The sequence below is a fragment of the Ranitomeya variabilis genome, chromosome 7, assembly GCF_051348905.1.
Source record: "Ranitomeya variabilis isolate aRanVar5 chromosome 7, aRanVar5.hap1, whole genome shotgun sequence".
Classification (NCBI taxonomy): domain Eukaryota; kingdom Metazoa; phylum Chordata; class Amphibia; order Anura; family Dendrobatidae; genus Ranitomeya; species Ranitomeya variabilis.
Window position 1 is genome coordinate 71084613 of NC_135238.1, and position 23896 is coordinate 71108508.

At 41.0% G+C, this 23896-nt stretch overlaps 1 protein-coding gene across 16 annotated transcripts in view; it reads right to left on the bottom strand.

Annotated features, from left to right (window-relative positions):
- RBFOX1 (RNA binding fox-1 homolog 1) overlaps positions 1–23896 on the bottom strand; it is a 957869-nt gene that overhangs the window by 144144 nt on the left and 789829 nt on the right. For all 16 annotated transcript variants that reach the window (XM_077275267.1, XM_077275270.1, XM_077275261.1 and 13 more), the window contains 2 exons: positions 10402–10534; positions 7053–7092 (listed from right to left, as the gene is read on the bottom strand). In XM_077275267.1, the coding sequence (XP_077131382.1) occupies positions 7053–7092; positions 10402–10534 (173 nt within the window). The remainder of the gene's footprint in view (positions 1–7052; positions 7093–10401; positions 10535–23896) is intronic.

Consider the following 23896-nt stretch of genomic DNA (forward strand, 5'->3'; position numbering starts at 1 on the left):
CGATCTCCCCCCTCATACTTACCGAGCCTCACGGTGTCCGTCCGTCTTCTTCATGGGCGCCGCCATCTTCCAAAATGGTTGGCGCATGCGCAGTGCGCTCGCCGAATCTGCCAGCCGGCATATTCGTTCCAGGTACATTTTGATCACTGTGATAAAACCTATCACAGTGATCAAAATAAAAAAAATAGTAAATGAACCCCCCCCTTTATCACCCCCATAGGTAGCGATAATAATAAAAATAAAGAAAAAATATATATTTTTTTCTTCCCCCACTAGGGTTAGGGTTAGGATTAGGGCTAGGGTTAGTGTTAGGGCTAGGGTTAGGGTTAGAATTAGGGTTAGAACTAGAGTTAGGGTTAGATTAGACTATGTGCACACATGGTGCATATTTGGCTGTGGATCCGCAGCGGATTGGCAGCTGCAGATTGGTAGCAGTTTTCCATCAGGTTTACAGTACCATGTAAACCTACTGAAAACCAAATCCGCTGTGCCCATGGTGCGGAAAATACCGCGCGGAAATGCTGTGTTGTATTTTCCGCAGCATGTCAATTCTTTGTGCGAATTCCGTTTTACACCTGCTCCTCAATAGGAATCCGCAGGTGAAATCCGCACAAAAAACACTGGAAATCCATGGTAAATGTGCAGATAAAACGCAGTGCCTTTTACCTGCGGATTTTTCAAAAATGGGGCGGAAAAATCTCACACGAATCCACAATGTGGGCACACTGTTGTGAATTTGGATTCTGGGCTCCCCCGGTGGCTACTGGTGGAATTGAACTGGTGTCTTCATCTTCTCTGTTCACCTGTTCCCATCAAGATGTGGGAGTCGCTATATAACCTTGCTGCTCTGTTAGTTGCTTGCCAGTCAACAATGTTATCAGAAGCCTCTCTGTGCTTGTTCCTGCTCCTAGACAACTACTAGATAAGTCGGACTCTTGTCCATGTTTGTTTTTGCATTTTTGTTCCAGTTCACAGCTGTAGTTTCGTTACTGTGTCTGGAAAGCTCTTGTGAACAGGAATTGCCACTCTGGTGTTATGAGTTAATGCCAGAGTTTTAAAGTAATTTCTGGATGGTGTTTTGATAGGGTTTTCAGCTGACCATGAAAGTGTCCTTTCTGTCTTCTGCTATGTAGTAAGTGGACCTCAAATTTGCTAAACCTATTTTCATACTACGTTTGTTATTTCATCTTGATTCACCGCCAATACATGTGGGGGGCCTCTGTCTCCTTTCGGGGTATTTCTCTAGAGGTGAGCTAGGACTAATATTTTCCTCTGCTAGCTTTATTTAGTCCTCCGGCTGGTGCTGGGCATCTAGAATCAACGTAGGCATGCTACCCGGCCACTGCTAGTTGTGCGTTAGGTTTAGTTCATGGTCAGCTCAGTTTCCATCTTCCAAGAGCTAGTTCCTATATATGCTGATGCTATGATCTCTTGCCATTTAGATCATGACAGCACACAGCCTTAGGGTTAGGGTTGGAATTAGAGTTAGGGTTGGAATTAGGGCTAGGGTTGGAAATAGGTTTAAGATTAGGTTTGTGGTTAGGGTTAGGGGTGTGTTGGGGTTAGGGTTGTGGTTAGGGTTAGGATTAGGGTTAGAGTTGGGAATAGGGTTAGGGGTGTGTTGAATTAGGGTTGTGGTTAGGGGTGTGTTGGGGTTAGGGTTATATCTAGAGTTGGGATTAGTGTTTGGGGTGTGTTGGGGTTAGTGTTGGAGTTAGAATTGAGGGGTTTCCACTGTTTAGGCACATCAGGGGTCTCCAAACGCAACATGGCGCCACCATTGATTCCAGCCAATCTTGGTTCAAAAAGTCAAATGGTGCTCCCTCCCTTCCGAGCCCCGCCGTGCGCCCAAACAGTGGTTTACCCCCACATATGGGGTACCAGCATACTCAGGATAAACTGGGCAACAATTATTGGCATCCAATTTCTCCTGTTACCCTTGAGAAAATAAAACATTGCTTGCTAAAACATAATTTTAGAGGAATGAAAAATTATTTTTTATTTTCACAGCTCTGCGTTATAAACTTCTGTGAAGCACTTGGGGTTCAAAGTGCTCACCACACATCTAGATAAGTTCCTTGGGGGGGTCCAGTTTCCAAAATGGGGTCACTTGTGGGGGGTTTCTACTGTTTAGGCACATCAGGGGCTCTGCAAATGCAACGTGACACCCGCAGACCACTCCATCAAAGTCTGCATTTCAAAACGTCACTACTTCCTCTCCAAGCCCCGACTTGTGCCCAAACAGTGGTTTACCCCCACATGTGGGGTATAAGTGTACTCAGGACAAACTGGGCAACAACTATTGGGGTCCAATTTCTCCTTTTACCCTTGTGAAAATAAAAAATTGCTTGCTAAAGCATAATTTTTGAGGAAAGAAAAATGATTTTTTATTTTCACGGCTCTGCGTTGTAAACTTCTGTGAAGCACTTGGGGGTTCAAAGTGCTCACCACTTATCTAGATAAGTTCCTTGGGGGGTCTAGTTTCCAAAATAGGGTCACTTGTGGGGGGTTTCTACTGTTTAGGCACATCAGGGGCTCTGCAAACGTAACATGATGCCCGCAGACCATTCCATCAAAGTCTGCATTTCAAAACGTCACTACTTTCCTTCCGAACCCCGACATGTGCCCAAACAGTGGTTTACCCCCACAAATGGGGTATCAGCGTACTCAGGAGAAACTTTAAAACAACTTTTAGGGTCCAATTTCTCCTGTTACCCTTGGGAAAATAAAAAATTGTGGGCTAAAAAAATCATTTTTGAGAAACGAAAAATTATTTTTTATTTTCATGGCTCTGCGTTAAAAACTTCTGTGAAGCACTTGGGGGTTCAAAGTGCTCATTACACATCTAGATGAGTTCCTTGGGAGGTCTAGTTTCCAAAATGGGGTCACTTGTGGGGAGCTCCAATGTTTAGGCACACAGTGGCTCTCCAAACGCGACATGGTGTCCGCTAATGATTGGAGCTAATTTTCTATTCAAAAAGCCAATTGGCGTGCCTTCCCTTCCGGGCCCTGACGTGTGCCCAAACAGTGGTTTACCCCCACATATGGGGTATCATCGTACTCAGGACAAACTGGACAACAACATTTGCGGTCCAATTTCTCCTGTTAACCTTGGGAAAATAAAAAATTCCGGGCTAAAAATCATTTTTGAGGAAAGAAAAATTATTTTTTTATTTTCATGGCTCTGCATTATAAACTTCTGTGAAGCACCTGGGGGCTTAAAATGCTCACTATGCATCTAGATAAGTTCCTTGGGGGGTCTAGTTTCCAAAATTGGGTCACTTGTAGGGGAGCTCCATTGTTTAGGCACACAGGGGCTCTCCAAACGCGACATGGTGTCCGCTAACGATTGGAGCTAATTTTCCATTCAAAAAGTCAAATGGCGCGCCTTCCCTTCTGAGCCTTGCCATGCACCCAAACAGTGGTTTACCCCCACATATAAGGTATCTACGTACTCAGGAGAAATTGCCCAACAAATTTTATGATCCATTTTATCCTGTTGCCCATGTGAAAATGAAAAAATTGAGGCTAAAATAAATTTTGTGTGAAAAAAAGTATTTTTTCATATTTACGGATCAATTTGTGAAGCATCTGAGGGTTTAAAGTGCTCACTATGCTTTTAGATAAGTTCCTTGGGGGGGGTCTAGTTTCCAAAATGGGGTCACTTGTGGGGGAGCTCCAATGTTTAGGCACACGGGGGCTCTCCAAATGCGACATGGAGTCCGCTAAAGATTGGAGCCAATTTTTTATTCAAAAAGTCAAATGGCGCTCCTTCCCTTCCGAGCCCTGCCTTGCGCCCAAACAGTGGTTTAACCCCACATATAAGGTATCAGCGTACTCAGGACAAATTGGACAACAAAGTTTGTTGTCCAGTTTCTCCTTTTACCGTTGGGAAAATAAAAAATTTGTTGCTAAAAGATCATTTTTGTTACTAAAAAGTTAAATGTTCATTTTTTCCTTCCATGTTGCTTCTGCTGCTGTGAAACACCTGAAGGGTTAATAAACTTCTTGAATGTGGTTTTGAGCACCTTGAGGGGTGCAGTTTTTAGCGTGGTGTCACTTTTGGGTATTTTCAGCCATATAGAACCCTCAAACTGACTTCAAATGTGAGGTGGTCCCAAAAAAAAATGGTTTTGTAAATTTTGTTGTAAAAATGAGAAATCACTGGTCAAATTTTAACCCTTATAACTTCCTAGCAAATAAAAACGTTGTTTCCAAGATTGTGCTGATGTAAAGTAGACATGTTGGGAATGTTATTTATTAACTATTTTGTGTCACATAACTCTCTGGTTTAACAGAATAAAAATTCAAAATGTGAAAATTGCAAAATTTTCAAAATTTTTGCCAAATTTCCATTTTTTTTCACAAATAAACTCAGAAATTATCGACCTACATTTATCACTAACATGAAGCCCAATATGTCACGAAAGAACAATCTCAGAACCGCTAGGATCCGTTGAAGCGTTCCTGAGTTATTACCTCATAAAAGACACTGGTCAGAATTGCAAAAAACGGCCAGGTCATTAAGGTCAAAATAGGCTGGGTCATGAAGGGGTTAATTCATATGACAAGGATCATTAAAGGGTTGATATTGATCTTCAGAATCCCTACTTCCTATAGGTTGTGCTAGAGTTCTAGTCCTCTTCCTCTCTGAAGAGACAATTTACACACAGTATAATCACACCCACAATACATTCCCCAACACATAGTACATTGTTCCACACACAGTATGATGTTCTCACACATTTCATTGCACCACCCAAAGTATGATGCCCCTCAATACATTCCCATACACACAATATAATGCCACACAGTCGCCCTCACACAGTATCCTGCCCCAAGAGTACATACACAGTATGATGCCCTTAAATTTACACCACCCCATACAGTAAGATGCACCCACAGTACATTCTCCCACACAGTATTATGCCTCCACATTCCCCGCTTACAAGGAATGATGGTCCCATATTACATTCCCCCACACACGCTATAATGCAACCACAGTGCCTCTCACACGCAGTATGATGCCCAAGCAGTTTCCCCAACAGTACATTGCCCCACATACATTATGACTCACCCAAGATGTGATTCCCTTACAGTCACCAAAATAAAGTATCATTTCCCCACAGTATGGTGCCTGAAAGTTTTCTACCACACAAAATAATGCTACTACATCCTCTCACACACATTGTGATGCTTCTACAGTCCCCATATACAGAATGATGCCCCCACAGTCCCACACACAGACAGTATGACACCACAGAAATCATGATTACCAAATAGCACCCTACACACAGCAGGATGCCCATATTTTGCCCCCGAAAATAGCATGATTCCACCACAATCTCTTACTCAGTATGATACCACCAAAGTCACCCAAATACAATATGATGCCCCATGTCCTGCACACAGTATGTTGCCCTTAAAGTCCCTACCCCAAACATTACAATGCATCCACAAACCCCCAACACAGTAGCATACTTATTCATGTATTTTCCCAACAGAGATGCCTGCAGCTCTCTAAGAGCATGCCACATTTGCAGAAAAATTCTAAAACTTAAAAAGGCATTAAAGGTGTAAAAGTTCAACAACAAAAAACACAGTTTGTTTAGCATTTTATAATTTCCACCATCTGTCTGCTGACAATTTGGGCAAACTCGTCACTCCCCTCACTTTTCTGTTGCAATTTGTTTTGCTAAAAATGTAGATACTATCAGGCACCAAACAAAAATGCCAAAAGCTGGCTAAAACAAATCTGAAACTGCAGCATGCTACATTAATAAAGAAGGCACAGACTCCCCAAAAAATCTTGTCAAGTAAAGAAAATGGCATGGAATAAGCAAACTGTGTGTTGTGAATTTATTATTATTTTTTTAACTTTCAGCCAACATTTCATTATAGCAAAAAAGATCTAGGCCGCACATGAAATAAGATGTACTCTTACCAAAATGACCATGTGAAAGCACCATGTGGAATCAAATTTAGAATAGAATCTTGAACCGAAGTGTTGAGTTTTGTACTGTTTGCCCAATAGGTAGGTATTTGTGATGGAGTCATTATTATTGTTATTCGAGTATGCTTCGTCCAGGGGTGGTCTGGACGAAGCATTTCTTGCGAAACGCGCGTCGGGAGTGGTGGGTCCTCAATGCGCTCCCCCAACTGGTAACTATACCTTGGTCTTTACGTATCTGATATTATAGTAATTGCTTACAGTGTTACATGCCTTTTCAATTTGTGCACACAGGAATTTTGCTATATTGCGGTATATGTACCTCCTATGTGGATAAGCATGTACTTTATCTACCTAATTTGTCAGTATGTGCCCAATTGCAATTTACTATCCTGTGTGGCACATTTTGGAGTACTAGTTAATTATTAATTAATTTTTTACATTATAATGCGCTAATCTATTATGACATTAAGAAGTAGGATCTATGGGTTGATGCATTGAGGTACTTCACCTTCCTTTTCCTGCATTGTGGGTTTTGCTGTGCTTCTTTATACATTTAGTGTGCAAATATAGATATAAATATATTTTTTATACTACGTTGCCTTGTGTGAAGTGTTTTTTTCGGTTATTTTTTATTGTATATACAGTATATATATATATATATATATATATATATATATATATATATATTTACACATACGTATGTACACGTATATCTTCATATATGTATATGTCCAATGCACCTCTCAATGTGTAAGCTATAGTAAAACTATTTTAATTTGTTAAAAATTAACACATTAATTAAAACCTCAAAATTAGAATTTTACAGCTCTACAAACCACCACAATATTTCTGATATTTTTTATTTATTTCTGATAATACTCCTTTGTATTCACATTATATTGCATGCTTGAAACCAGAAGCAAATGCTCATCTTATCTATGTAATTAAAATAAAGTAACTGCAAAATCAATGACTTTATATATTTATATATTTATATTTCCATGCCCACATGAAAAATAAAATACATTTCTGAAAATTAATTTTACTGAACACTATCTTCTTTCTATGACAATAAAATATCATGCATATAGATACTTACATAAATATCTGCACCATAAAATCCATCCTGGTAAACAACACTGTGAATAAAACACAGAAAAGAAACACACAAATCAATGCAAGACAAAACGCAGCCAACTAAGCCTGAAAATGAGATTTTGCTGTAATATCTCTTGGTTCTTTGTGTGTTTACACATGATAAAGCAGTGTGCATATTCACATGTTCATTCCAGCATTGCATGCTCTAGTTAATGTTGAATTTGGCCTAGATAATTCCGGTATGTTGAGGGCAGATTCTGAGCAGACTGAAGAATAGCCATGTGTGTTGCAGAAGTTTTCAGGGCTTAATGAGGTGCAACATCCGATCCGACTTTATAGTCTAATTTCAAAGCTATATCTTTATGTAAATCACACTGGCTTTATATCCAGGAGGAGTTGAGCGATGCAAAACGTGCTAGCGCATGTTAACTCACTGCAGATTCACCTTTCCAAAATAATGGATTTATCAGAAATATCATTTTGATGTATCAGAAAAATAAAATAAAATGGGCATTCTAATTTTCTTTAATGGGTACAATTGCAAATTGCTTGTAAAAAAAAACAGTTATGTACTTGCTAATATTTAAAAATCCTCTCCATCCTCAACAACAGAGTGATTTTTAATTTTATTATTCAGCACTCAAAGCCTAGGATACCAGCTACTGTTACAGCCTAGGAATGTTAGTTGAACATGTGTAGATGTGTAGCCCTTACAAGCTCGTTCCACCAGAACTTGTAAAAGCTTCTCTAAAGATGGGCAGATTGCTATAGGAGACCAGGGAAAAGCTAGAGAAAAACAGCAGGGTGCAGGCCTTGGACTAGTCAGTGGTAGAGATGAGCGAATTTGCTCGGGTTCCCTCTTATTTTGGCAAGTTATAGCGCTTGCCGAATAAGCTGCAGAGGGAACCCGGCTTCCTGGATTGCGCCATCCAACAGTTGATCTGCGATGCAGTTGTATGTGTCGCGGCTGTGTCACAGTCACAGCATATGCATGGAGAGCCTGTTTGTTGGACACACCATGCAAGTGTCGCTCCTGTCACACAGCCGTGACACATGCAGCTGCGGCGCTGATCAACTGTTGGACGGCGCAATCCAGGAAGCCGGGTTTCATCTGCAGCTTATTTAGCAAGCGCTATAGCTTGCCAAATAAGAGGGAACCCGAGCAAATTCGCTCATCTCTTGTCAGTGGAGACTAGTGATGAGTGAGTATACTCGTTACTCGGGTTTCCCTGAGCATGCTCGGGTGGTCTCCGAGTATTTGGATGTGCTCGGAGATTTACGACTCTTATATTTGTGACTCTTAGACAGCTTGATTACATGTGGGGGTTGCCTGTTTGTTAGGGAATTTCCACATGTGTTCAGCCTGTCTAGCAGTCGCAAATCATGCAGCTGCAGCAACGAAAACTAAATCTCCGAGAACATTCAATTACTCGGAGACCACCTGAGCATTCTCAGGGAAACCCGAATATCGAGTATACTCGCTCATCACTAGTGGAGACACATAGTCCCAGCCAGATTTTTAAACTATGTTTTCTATGAAACACCAGTGCCAATAAGTGTTCAGCACAGCTTGAAACAGCAACAAGACTGTTGGAAAATACTTCCAGGTGACTGTGATCAGATTAAAAGGGGGGGAATCATTTAAGGAAAGTACGATTTAACATTCTGGCTTGTTTCACACATGTTTTTTAGTCCTTGTTTCCATATGTGGTCCTCATTCTCCATTATTTTGCTGCCTTCAGTCTGAATCTACTATGTTCAGATTCTAACATGAACAAATAAATATGGTATTTATAATTCCACATCACCTTGAATGACCAATTTCACAGGCCTAAAATATAACAGAGCTGAATTTGGTTTCTTTTTATACTATGGCCCTGATGAATCATTGCCTTTTTACCTGTGTTTGTCTAGTTTTGTGTCTGTTTTCTTTGTGTATGTTTTGTTTGTTGCGCCTCTTTCGCTTGCACAAAACCAATTATATCACTTGCACCTTTTTTGAAGTCTATTTTATAAGTGCTTGCATGTTTTGTTTTGCTTTTTTCCCTTTGAGGGCAGAGCTTAGCTATTCTAAATGTTCTCATCTAATTCATCAACTTCAACTTTTTAAAAAGTACCAAAAATTGGTGCAACTTTACTCCAGTCTCCCTTGGTCAATTTTTGAGCATGCAAGCATTTCGGCATTTGTGTCATTTTTCGAAACGTGTAATGTTGATGCCAAAGAGTCACAACAACAGTTAAAGAGCGAAAAAAATAAAATTTTTGACTTTTGTGACAAATTCATGAATTACGTGCATCATTTCAAAGAATTTGGAGCCCAAAACAGAATCTAATACAACAAGACAAAAAAAGGGAAGTGACCTAAAAAAAATGCAAATGACGACTCGGGGCTTATGGATTTGTGAGTTTCCTGAAAAACTCCTGAGAACACTTTATCAAATTATGACAAATTTGGCTAAATATTAAATTCAGCTCTACTACTTTTTTTCATGAGTGTCCAAGGTAAATATAGGTTTTACCAACAAATACCTCCTCCTAGAAGATGCAATAACTAAAAACTGGGAGGAAGGGTACTTGCACTGGCAATAAAAGATGCATTACCAAGTGTTCTAAACTCCCATATTAATAAAAGATCCTTTTACTGCACATTTACTACTACATAGTTTTATTTTTATGCCATATTTATTTACTTTGGACAATAAACTTTATAGCCTCGAATTCCTCTGCAATGCTCAAGATATGACTGATAGTAAGTTGTTCTGGTAGATGTTCCAAATTCCAACGTGTTAAATCTAGGTTTTATCTCTAGAGGTTAAGTAAAGCAGGACAATCTTGTTAATATTCCTTTGTTTTTGTTTATTGTGTGTATTGAGTATATTGTAGGCAATGGGAGATCTCATATTTTCTCACTGTGGCACCTGCATCCGGGTCTCTCACGAAAAAAATGGATTTTATTGGTGCATTGAAACCCTATTAATCAGAATCTGAGGGGAGTTGCACAGTCTCAGCTTCATCCAACCTCCTTAATGACCAGATGTTTGCAATCATCAAAGACACATTTTCAATTGTTACAATTTTTTTTGTTTCTGCAGCATTTAGGCTCTAGTAGAATTTACATAACAACATGTGACATATCAAATGCTTAAAGCCACCAACCATGACAGTACAAATTACAGTCATTTTTCAATAGCCTGTGCTGCGCAAGGTGCACAACTTCAGGCACTTGGCCTAGCACCATGCTGTGTTTGTTTCTGGAGGAAGACAAGAACAGCATGTTTTTTTTTTTCTATCATAGTTTATTTTCGCTAGTGGGAAAGTGTTCTAATGGTACATGAGAATGTAATACTTACCCGCCATAAGCAGGGATTGGAGGAGGGGGTGCCGCAGCGCGAAATGTGTTATAGACCGTGCGTCCTCTGCCTCTGAGGTGTGCGCCTCTGTACGCGGCAGCAGCTGTCGCAGCAGGATAAGGGAAGCCAGGTACTAAAATAGAACACAAATGCATTATCGTTATTAAGTTATAGCAACCTATCCATAATACATAATAATCAAGTGTTTTCCATAACATACAGTAACACATGTCCGGTTTGTCACTGATCAAGCAAATTCCTGCAATCTGTACCCTAGAAAAATATTTTTTTATTACTGATGTCTGTTAAAGGGAAATAATTATGGGAGGGGGTGAAGCCAGAGCATGTGCCTTACGTCCGAATACACATTGAATGGATGTAGTAAAGGTAAAAATAAAAAATGGGAACAAAATTATAGGTAAAGTAGAGAATCAGTCCATGATATGGTTCACCACTTTTATTGGATAAAATAAATAAGGTTACAAAGCTCCCTGTTTCAGCATCGTACCGACGCCTTCCTCAGGCCAATCACTAAGCAGCTTAGCTTGATTGCTAAACCTTAGACAGAAATTCTGCACTATGGCGCACCATGTGTTTTTTCCTCTTCTTCTCTAGATGACATGAGAAGGTTGTTGGCCTAAAGGTGCTTCTGCCGGTCATTAGGTTGACTGACTTCTTGGCTGGCTCTCCCATATACAGGAGCACTGGTTCAGCCAAGTGCTCCTGTGTTCCGTATGAGAAGGCTATTGCCAAACATCTGTCAGGTGGCTTTTCTCCAGAAGAAAAAAGCTATTCACAGTCTGAAATTAGACATGCTTGGTCAACATACACCCCAACAATGTACACATTAGAGCATCAGCCAAACCAGTCAATACCCACATTAGTTTTGTGTAGTGGTCTTCAAACTTTCTCACATTGAGAGCCACATCTAATTCTGAGTGAGGGTCACGAACCACATCCAGCATCTATCCTGCCCAACTGTAGTGTCATCCACAGCCCCTATTACCAGTATAATGACAGCTTCCCCACACATACATCTTGCGCCACCCTCCCTTTTGTCAGTATACTTATATCCAGGAGTTCCCACTTTGGACCCAACCAGAATTCTAGCATGAAGCACTCCCACCAAACATTTGTATCCAGCTTCAACACCCCTCAAACTAACAGTGTCTCCCTATATCCAACTTATCAAATGTATCTTCTCTTCCAGTATATGCTCATTCATGTCTGCTCTTCTGTGCAGGGCAACACACAAAAGTAACAATCTGAAGACATGTTCTTCACACCTGTCTGATAGACCTGATGTTAGTTCACCTAGTTGGCAGACAGCTGTGAACCACAGATCATGGGCTGGCAAACCACATGTGGTTCCGGAACCACAGGTTGGACACCCTTGGTCTAACGTATCCTGCTCCCATCCTCCCGATGCCGATGTTTTAAAGTACGTATCCTGCTCCCATCCTCCCGATGCCGATGTTTTAAAGTATTGGAATAAAGAAGTTTTTTTAACCGGTGAGTGCCATCCGTTCCTTTCTATTTTTTCTATCTAACGTATATAGAAGCTTTAGGTGTTGAGTGTTAGAGGAAGGAAACAAGACACTTTACCTTGGTCAAGGCATTAAATACAGGGCTAGGATCATATTGTACTCTGTAATAAAAAGCCTAGCTACAAGTTTGGTCTGCAGAAACAAAAGAGCTGATCTAACAGATTTTTCTTTATCTTCTGGCACAGTGCTTCCATACACCATAAAATGAAAATATAGACTTTAGGACATTTTTATAAAAGGCCTTCTGAATTAAAGGCATTTTCAGAAAACATGTTTTATCCCCTCTCGGATTAATAATAAATAGTTGCCTTGCGTCCATGATGACAGGATGCAGTGTTGACATCATGACTACAGGAAACATGACCCTTGCAGCTATTCACTGAACTCAGATGTAGCCCATGGCACAAGCTGCTGAGCCCAGTGATTGGCTGCAGCAGTCACATGTGCTGTAGTTATAGGGCAGCACGGTGGCTCAGTGGTTAGCACTGCAGCCTTGCAGCGATAGGGTCCTGAGTTCAAATCCTACCAAGGACGTCTGCAAGGAGTTTGCATGTTCTCCCCGTGTTTGCGTGGGTTTCCTCCGGTTTCCTCCCACACTCTATAGACATACTGATAGGGAATTTAGATTGTGAGCCCCATTGAGGACAGTGCTGATAATGTCTGTAAAGTGCTGCAGAATATGATAGCGCTATATAAGCAGAGCATAATAATATTAGCTGTGATGTTACCACTGCTTCTTTTCATCAAAAGCTTGAGTAGTGACTGAGATGCAAAGCTGAACTTAGGGAGTGTGAGTATCATCAGCATCTACTATTTTAATCAAGCAGAGTCAATGGGGAGAGACAAATTAATTTACTAAATCCTTTGTAACCTACTAAACAATGCAGAGTAATGTTGATTAGGTTGGTATCCCAGAGTCTGGAATAGGCTTGCCAAAAATACTAAAAAGACCTGGGCTTGAAATTTTTTTTTCCAGTTCACATTTAGCATTGGGTTCTATAAATTTGAATGAAGCTAAATGGAGCAATTTCCAAATATTGCTTCAGTATTGGAAACTATTTATAGGGAATCTTTCAGAAGGTTTTTGTTACCCTCTCTGAAATCACCATGATGTAGCGCCTGAGAATGTTGTATCACTTACTAGCCTTTGCGCTCCCGTTTCAATAAAATCAGTGTTTTATCAGCAGATTATCACTACAGGACCAGGTGTCTTTTGCATCTTGGTCAACTTCTCTATGTGACTCCGTCCCCAAATTGATTAGCAGCTTTCTGTCAATGTATAGTATACACAGTGGTTTGAGAGAACTTATACAGGGCTCAGCATTTGAGCACTGCTAGATCAACAACAGTGATTATATCAAAATGACAACAAGCAGACCAGTAAGTGATACATCACTGTAATCAGGGTTTCAGCCCCTACATTATTCTGCTCTCAGATTATATAACAAAAACTTGGTCATAGATTTCCTTTAACAGTGGAAATGTTAGAAAATTCTTCTTTGCCTGTGTGAATCACAAATTCTTCTATGTCACTTTGCAAATCCCTCAGCAAACTACAGGTGACAGGGAAACCTCAGAGAATTTACATTTCCTTGATTCCCTTCTTTAATGTTGGAATTTAACGAAAGCTGATAATGCAATTTTGGGAAAAATTATTATTTATGCATTTCTTGTCGGTTTACCTTTGCTAATCATAAGCTTTAGATTATCCGCCAAAGATTCTGCCGTGAAAGCGGAGAATATCAAAAAGCAACACAGCCCTGAATCCGACAGAAAACAAAGGAGGATGTAAAAAAGATTTTTAAGACACAGCAGCTTTCCAAAATGAAATCTATATACTATTTGCAAATTGGAAAGAAAAAGTTTTGCCGCGGCTTATAAATGACGGTGTTCAGGATGTTCTATATTCATTTTTTGAATTATTTATTTATTCTCATCTATATTTCCAGAAAGGCAGAGCAAAGCAAAAGTATTTCACTGTCTGTAATATTTCTTGATAGTAGAGTAGCAGGTTCTGAAGTGAGGGAAATGAGAAAACAAAAAAGAACATTTTATGATCTGCAGAAATCTCGGCTTGTAATGCCTGAGAGAGGCATTACGGAAATCATGCTAACCCATCCATTATCACCTGGCTACAGCACCTTCCAGGCTTTACGAGATTCCTTTCAGCAAAGAGCGAGGTTTACAGTAATTCTGCCAGGATTTAGATGTTGAGATATAACATGAAACAGAACGTCAACAATGAAGAGCAATGGAGCGTTCTGTATAAGGGGGAAGAAAATGGAAAAGTGCAATATATTCCATCCCGTGTCATTCGGTAATGCGGCAAATGTTAACACATGCCACTGGCGTATGTAGATGGGAAAGTAATAGAAGAAGTAGTATATCACCGAGGCGGTATCATATTCAGACTTCTCACATTTTATAGTACAGACCATTACATTCTCTTCTCTATCATGGAATACTAATATACACCGGCTGTAATGATGCCAGCCCAAGAGACTTGGAAGTCACATTAGACCTATTATTACCGAGGATTTAAAGACAGTAGTGCACAGAATACGCTTAGATCTTCAGAGGAAGGGGGAATCTATAGAGGATTAAGAATCATACTTAAAAATAGAATTCTGTATCTAGAGTCCTATGATGTATGACACCTCAATAGAGGATACGTATCTAAATTAAAGGAATGGTCCGAAGTCAAGCTTAAATTCATTGTAAATTCCTATTTAGTGCCATAGTCTAAGCTGTTTTCTAATATATTTGTGCTAAAAATTCCCTACCGCTTCCTTACTACACTATCTAACTGCTATTCTGTTTTTTTCCTATTCCCGGTCTGATGATGCTTTGTTATACTCAAGCAAATTGTCATCAGAGCATAGCGCAAAGCCTTAGCCCCTGCCCCCTGCCTGAAGTGAAATGTCATCAGTGAGGCTTGTTTTAGGGGTGCTGCTTGTCACTTTTGTGTCCCTCCCTGCGAGTCGTGCATTGTGCGATGTGCACAGTGACAGCATACGCTCTGTCGTCGGCTCAGATCAGTAATAATAAGTCGACAACAGAGCGGTGTCATAATGCCCAGCGTGCAGAGGAAGAGCGCCGCCCCAGCTTGTGATGTCACTGGCCTCTGCATGCTGTGTATTCTGACACCAATTTGTTGCAGCCTAATTTTTGCTGATCTGAGCCGACAACAGAGCGGGCGCTGTCACAGTGAAAATAGTACAATACACAACTTGCCGAATGGGACGCAGCCCTTAAAACGAGCATCACTGATGAACAATTGTTTCAGAATGGGGCAGGGGATCTTGACCCTCCCTCAAACAAATATGAATGAATCAGCAGAAAGTCGAATTCACCTGCTTCAACAAATTTTCCCAAGAAAGGAGATTCATGAGTAGACAACCAATTGCATTTCAAGCCCCCATCTACTCTGAAAAAAAAATGTGTATATGTGATTTAATTGCAATGACACTATAACCACACTGATCAGGAAAGCAGCAGCTGGCAGCTATGTGTCCCTCCAGGCCTTTGTTCTCTCCCTATCAATGAAGTTTGTGATATTTTCTTTCTCCTCCTACACTAATCCTTATTACTTTGCTGTCTCACACACTATCTGTAGAATTTATTCAGTGTTTTACATCTTTCTCTGGCTATCTCTATGTATAGACTAGGATGTCTTCTCATTATCCTGATTCACCACAAAATGACTGCTGCATTTCCTGCTTCTGCTTTTATATTGACAGCAAATTTCTAAACACTTGATGCAAATTAGATTAGCATTAAATCAATTTGCTCTAATGGCTATACATAGACACATAAAGTATGGACATAATCATGACAGAGTAATGTTCTGATCTTATGTCACATATTAAAAATTGGATAGCACTCATCCAATTTATACAGTGATGTGAGAGAGCCCTAACATTAATAATTATGACATTGCCTATGAGTGATAGCCTTGCTCAAACTAAATATACTTTAACAGATATTTGACCAGTCTCTTTCCAATTACAAATGCAGTGTCTATATTGGTGCTTAAAGTGTCTCAACTGCCAGAGAACTGATCAGCTGTCGTTAAAAATCTGTCTAATTAAAGTGTATCAGCATCCGAAAGATAATGATTTCTTATTAAGAAAATAATTGTTGGTGTAAATGACATATTTGGACCAATTTCTTAATCTAGAACATTAAACTGAATGGATAGAAGTCTGTAAACAGAGCTTAAAGGGAACCTTTCATGTGAAAAGAACACGTCATGTTAATGGTATTTTGAACCTGCCTGGAGCCCGCACTTAGTGAAATGCCACCGGGAGGAAATGTACTTTGTTCTTCCAAACAAAGTTTGGTTTCAGTCGCTGCTCATTGTATAGAGAGAAGTGGTTCTAACCGCGCCCTCGGCACTGACTGACAGCAGCTCAGCATTTGACCCAGCTTTCAGTCAGTGTGCTGGGGGCAGGATTACAGTTGCAGCTCTCTCTACATAGAGCAGTGACTGAACCCGTGGCGGTGACACCCCTGTGACTGACACACAAACACTGCCAGAAGGAATAAAGTTCAATTCCTCCTGGCAGCAGGACTCTCAATGTGGGCACAAGACAAGTTAAGAACGGTATTTACCTGAAAATTAACCCCACATGTCCAGTTTATTAGCATGTTTTCACATGTCAGGTTCCCTTTAAATTCTTTATCTTCTACCTTGCCTATTTATGTCCAACTTATTATTGTGCCCTTACTCCTAATTCATAGTTCACTTAGGCTGGTTTCACATTTGCGTCTGTGCATGCAGCGTTTGATCCGCATACATCCGCATGTGTCATGCATACATATATTTAACATGGTATACGCATGGACATGAGTTTGCATGCATTAGCATGCTTTTGCGTAAACATGTTTTTTTCGCGGTGTGCGGCTGGGCACGGCGAACGCAACATGTTGCATTTTTGGAGGCGTAAAAAATCTGTCAAATATGCGTAGGCATGCGCATGCAGATGAGTGCGTTAAAAAAAAAGATTACTGTCTATGGGAATGAATGCGTATTCATGTCCATGCGTACACATGCGTTTGATGCGCTTGCGTACTTCGGACTGCGCATGTCGAGGAACTGATTGAGACACGCCTGTTGAGACACGTCCTCCTGGAAATATCGAACACTACGCAAATGTGAACTTAGCTTTACCAGAATTTAAAGTTATTCCTTATACAGACCCCATCTTAAATGGAGAGGAGGTGAACATGCTCAACCTTTGCTCTATTCCTTGTTCTTTACTTTGCTGCCTCCAGAAGTCCCATAGACACTTGTGCCCAATTCTCTAGATCAGAACCTTGCTCTCCAGGTTGTTGAGGGTCCCATTGATTAGACCACCCAATGATAAATAAGTAACCTTCAACTCCAGGAAAACTCTTTTACAGAGGTGCCATTTTTGTTTTGCAAAATATGCTGAAAAACATAATCCCTTTGTCACTAATGGCTAAAGAATCTTTTTAACCATCATAATTATCTACTAAATTAATTTCAGATTAATATTATTATTATAGAACTTTTGAAAAATATTTTTGTCAATTTTGAACTTGGATAATCCATAAATCGCTTATTAGCTAAAGAAACATTTTTCTTCTTCATCCAGCAGTTTGTCTGCTTCATGCTATACACAGAAGAGCAAACAAAAAGCCAAGTAGAGAATGAAGTATAGGGCGGCTATGTGCATTTTATGTGCGAGGTTATATTTATAGAACTATACGGTGAACATGTGACATAACAGATATAGAAATCTTTTCGTTTGTGATTCCTCAGAAGAGGGATGTAAAGTGATAACATCATCTAGTGGACCCATGGGAATTCACATTATGAAAGCCATGCACTTCTCTTGAACAGATCAGTAGACATTTTCAAGAAAACAGTCACAAATCGCAAACCTGAGTGAGGAGGCAAAAGTAGGACAAATGTATAAATGACTGACAAGACACACACCGTTATGTGACAAGTGGAGGCTTTATCACCACTATTTTCTGGTATATATATATATATATATATATATATATATAACCGTTCAAATATTTAGGGTCACCCAGACAATTTTGTGCTTACCATGAAAACTCACGCGTTTATTCTTTCTCTCAATGTTTTTTTTATTGAGACATAATGAATAACATACATCTTCTGAAAAAGCAACCTTAACAGAATGCAGATATTCAGTTGTATTACTAGCAAAATAAACTTCTAATATTTATCACATGAGAACTTAATTACCGTTAATATTGAATTAACAGATACTTTCAATTTAGTTGAAAAAATATCTTAATCGATAGAATATAAGAGAGCGGGTAGGAAAGGTGTAGGTACAAGTGGGTGAGTGAAAGGGGAGGGGAAAGACAGGGGGGAAATTGTAGTAGCACCTTGGGATGAATAATTAATTATGGCAATATTGCAGAGTAAAATGAAGACTGTGTCCTGAGTTGGGTCCAAGGCTTCCATATGCTATGAAAGTTAGCAGAGGTATGATCGACTCTCACTGCTAATTCCTCTATATGGTATAATTGTTTGATTTTGGAGTAAAGTTGGTGAGCAGTGGGTATGGTAGTTGAGTTCTAGTTTGACGGGATCAATGATTTCCATGCCGCCATAATGAACTGAGCTAGTTTAGTAGCATACTTATCATTTGGCCAAATTGGAAGATTTAGAAAGATATTTTCCAGCTTCAAGATAGTACGCGTGCCCAATAATTTATGTATGATAGCGGTTACCTCATTCCAAAAGGGGCAAAGCATCGGACAGGACCATCAGATGTGTATATAGCTACCATTGTTTGCTCCACATCTCCAACATTTAGTGGTTGTAGCATGATGCCATCTGTGGATGCGTTTAGGCGTGATATTCCATCTGGAGATAATTTTGAAGGAGTTTTCCTGAATACGTACACAGTAACTCATACTTTTATTAATCAAATGAGTTGCCAAATGAATTGAAAATCTTGTCCAGACATTGACAAGGTTCGAAAAAAAGCATTGCAGACCTTTGGCATTCTAGCAGTTAATTTGCTGAGGTAATCTGGAGAAATTTCACCCCATACTTCCAGAAGCCCCTCCCACAAGTTGGTTTGGCTTGATGGGCACTTTTTGCGTAACATACGGTCAAGCTGCTCCCACAATAGCTCAATGGGGTTGAGATCTGGTGACTGCGCTGGCCACTCCATTACAGATAGAATACCATATGCCTGCTTCTTCCCTAAATTGTTCTTGCATAATTTGGAGGTGTGCTTTGGGTCATTGTCCTGTTGTAGGATGAAATTGGCTCCAATCAAGCGCTGTCCACAGGGTATGGCATGGCGTTGCAAAATGGAGTGATAGCCTTCCTTATTTAAAATCCCTTTAACCTTGTACAAATCTCCCACTTTACCAGCACCAAAGCAGCCCCAGACCATCACATTACCATCACATTACCTCCACTAAATCTCCGAGCATGCCAAAATACACGGAGACCACCTGAGCATGCTCGGAGAAACTCGAGTAACGAGCATAATCGCTCATCACTACTCTTAAGTCAAATGCAAAAACCAATAAGAGTCAGATCTTACAAAAGACTCATAAAAGTATACCATCTGGAATCATGAATTATTATTTGTGCAATAGTCGTAATTTGCATGAGAATACATATTACTAGATGCCATCAGCTAGAATAATACATTTTGTATACATTATGTAGAAATCTATCCATCTCTATCACATGGAGATGTTATAAATTAACGGCATTTCTAAGATCCCAAAAATGATTCACATTATAGAGTTAATTTCATCTGAAACAAACTGATATCACTGCTATGGTTTGCAGCGAAGAGAACACCTATGGGGACAATTTATCAGAAATGCTGGACAATAAATTAGAAACAGAATGGTATGATAGGACACATGCTGGGGTGGGACAAATAGGATCATTTGTATCATACTGACTGACAATATCAGGAGCTAAAGATCAGATTTTGCAGCTGTTCAAAGATTGTTACGAAGTTTTGGTCTTTACATATTACAATATGTTCATTTTCTGCAAAGCTCTGCAATAACATAGCAGAAAAAAAAAGATTTCAAAAAGTATATTAATATGTGTTCTAATTTAATTTGATATGCATATTATTAGCCTTCTATCCAGCAGAATAATAAAGTTTTAAATACAAATAGATTGATAACTTGTCTGCATTGCACTTCCTTCTAGCTGAGGAATCCAAAATGATTTAAATAAATAATAAACTAGTTATTAAGATTTTTTATTAAAATACTTGGAAAGCATGCTCCTATGTAGACAAATAAAAAAACATAAAGTGCCACATCATGGGACATTAAATCATAAAGACAACCATAAATAGCTATGCCGTCCATACTTATCCTATATGAAGGCTATGATAATGGGGCCTATAACAGTCATATAGAGAGATCTACTATGTAATTGTGTAAGGGTCACTTCCGTCTGTCTGTCTGTCCTTCTGTCTGTCTTTCTGTCACGGATATTCATTGGTCGCGGCCTCTGTCTGTCATGGAATCCAAGTCGCTGATTGGTCGTGGCAAAACGCCCATGACCATTGCCACGACCAATCAGCGACGTGCACAGTCCGGAAGAAAATGGCCGCTTCTTACTCCCCGCACTCAGTGCCCGGCACCCGCATACACCCCTCCGGTCACCGCTCACACAGGGTTAATACCGGCGGTAACGGACCGCGTTATGCCGCGGGTAATGCACTCCGTTACCGCCGCTATTAACCCTGTGTGACCTAGTTTTTACTATTGACACAGCCTATGCAGCGTCAATAGTAAAAACATCTAATGTTAAAAATAATAAAAAAATAAAAAATCATTAGATACTCACCTTCCGCCGCCTTTCCCGCTCCTCGCGATGCTCCGGCCGGTCCATGCAAGCGGCAAGCTATGGAGGCAAGGATGGTCTGGGAGAAGGACGTGCCATGACATCACGGTCATGTGACAGTGACGTCATCACAAGTCCTGTGCGCCTGCGCGAAAAGGACCTGCCGTGACGTCACGGTCATGTGACCGCGGCAGGGTCATGTGACCGCGACGTCATCACAGGTCCTGCGCGCCTGCACGAGAAGGACCTGCCATGATGTCACAGTCATGTGACCGTGACGTCATCACATCCTGGGACCGGAAGCTGCCGCCTGCACCCCACACAGGCGACAGAACTACAACGCGCCTACGGAAGGTGAGTATATGTTTATTTTTTTTTTAACCTGTGACATACGTGGCTGGGCAATATACTACGTGACCTGTTATGATCCTAGTGGCAAGGATCGCAAAAGGACTAGCTAAGTAACTAAACCGACTACAAACTCTGGGGAAGTGGTAACTGAATTGACCGCAACCTGATCCTATCCGCAAACAACTATAGGCAGCCGTGGAACGTTACCTGAAAATCCTAGACGTCTCTTCACAGCCTGAGAAACTGACTATACCTAGAGGGAACAAAAGTCCTCACTTGCCTCAGTGAAATGACCCCAAAGATATAGAATAGCCCCCCACAAATATTAACGGTGAGTTAAGGGGAAAGCACAAACGCAGAGATGAAATTAAATTTAGCAAATGAGGCCCGCTAACACTAGAAAGCAGAAAATAGAAAGGGAACTGTGCGGTCAATAAAAAACCCTATTCAAAATATCCACGCAGAGATCGCTCGAGCCCCCGCACCAACTAACGGTGCGGGGGAAGCAACTCTGTACCCCAGAGCAAACCAGCAGAAGAAATCACATATTAGCAAGCTGGACTAAACTCATCATACACAGAAATCATATTGCAGACTGATGAGCAAAAATAATTAAACAGAACTTAGCTTCTCCTGAAGAGACTGAAACCGAAGATAATCAGGAGTAATCAGAATAGCACTGAATACATTGACAGCCGGCAACAAGTGGAATTGAAACAGAGCTAAATAGGAAACTCCAAAGTGAATAACGAGGCAGCTGATCAGCCACAGACCCGCAGGATAACAAACAAAGCCACCAGGGGGAGCCCAAAACAAAAGTCACACAATACCACCTGTGACCACAAGAGGGAGCCTGAAAACAGAGTTCACAACAGTACCCCCCCTTGAGTAGGGGTCACCGAACCCTCATCAAAACCCCCAGGGCGATCAGGGTGAGCCACATGGAAGGCACGAACCAAATCGGCCGCATGAACATCAGAGGCGACAACCCAGGAATTATCCTCCTGACCATAGCCCTTCCATTTAACTAAATACTGAAGCCTCCGTCTAGAAATACGAGAATCCAAGATCTTCTCCCCCACGTATTCCAATTCTCGCTCAACCAACACAGGGGCAGGAGGCTCAACCGGAGGACCCACAGGCACCACATACCTCCGCAACAACGACCGATGAAACACATTATGAATAGCAAACGATGCTGGGAGGTCCAAACGAAATGACACTGGGTTAAGGACTTCCAAAATCTTATAAGGACCGATAAACCAAGGCTTGAACTTAGGAGAGGAGACCTTCATAGGAACAAAGCGAGAAGACAACCACACCAAGTCCCCAACGCGAAGTTGGGGACCCACACAGCGACGGCGGTTGGCAAAGCGCTGAGCCTTCTCTTGTGACAGCTTCAAATTGTCCACAACATGATTCCAAATCTGATGCAACCTATCCACCACAACATCCACTCCAGGACAGTCAGAAGGCTCCACCTGACCCGAGGAAAAACGAGGATGAAACCCCGAATTACAAAAAAAAAAGGAGAAACAAAAGTAGCAGAACTAGCCCGATTATTAAGGGCAAACTCGGCCAACGGCAAAAAAGTCACCCAGTCGTCCTGACCAGCAGAAACAAAACATCTCAAATAGGTCTCCAAGGTCTGATTAGTTCGTTCGGTTTGGCCACTCGTCTGAGGATGGAAGGCCGATGAAAAAGACAAATCAATGCCCATCTTAGCGCAAAAGGTCCGCCAAAATCTAGACACAAACTGGGATCCTCTGTCGGAAACAATATTTTCAGGGATCCCATGCAAACGAACTACATTTTGAAAAAACAGCGGAACCAACTCGGAGGAGGAAGGCAACTTAGGCAAGGGCACCAAATGGACCATCTTAGAAAAACGATCACACACCACCCAGATGACAGACATTCTCTGAGAGACAGGGAGATCTGAAATAAAATCCATGGAAATGTGCGTCCAAGGCCTCTTCGGGACAGGCAAAGGTAACAGCAAACCACTGGCACGAGAACAGCAAGGCTTAGCCCGAGCACAAATTCCACAAGACTGCACAAAGGAACTCACATCCCGCGACAAGGAAGGCCACCAAAAGGACCTGGCCACCAAATCTCTGGTACCAAATATTCCAGGATTGCCCGCCAACACCGAAGAATGAACCTCGGAAATAACTCTGCTGGTCCATCTATCCGGGACAAACAGTCTCTCCGGTGGACAACAATCAGGTCTATCCGCCTGAAACTCCTGCAGCACTCGTCGCAAATCTGGGGAGATGGCAGACAAAATCACCCCTTCTCTGAGAATACCAGCCGGCTCTGAATCTCCAGGAGAGTCAGGCACAAAACTCCTAGATAGAGCATCAGCCTTTACATTCTTCGAACCAGGCAGGTACGAGACCACGAAATCAAAACGAGAGAAAAACAACGACCAACGAGCCTGTCTAGGATTCAGCCGCTTGGCCGACTCTAGATAAATCAGATTCTTGTGATCAGTCAAGACCACCACACGATGCTTAGCTCCCTCGAGCCAATGTCGCCACTCCTCAAATGCCCACTTCATAGCCAACAACTCCCGATTACCGACATCATAATTCCGCTCGGCAGGTGAAAACTTTCTTGAAAAGAAAGCACATGGCTTCATCACAGAGCCATCGGCGCTTCTCTGCGACAAAACAGCAACCGCTCCAATCTCGGAAGCATCAACCTCGACCTGGAAAGGAAGAGAGACATCTGGCTGACATAAGACCGG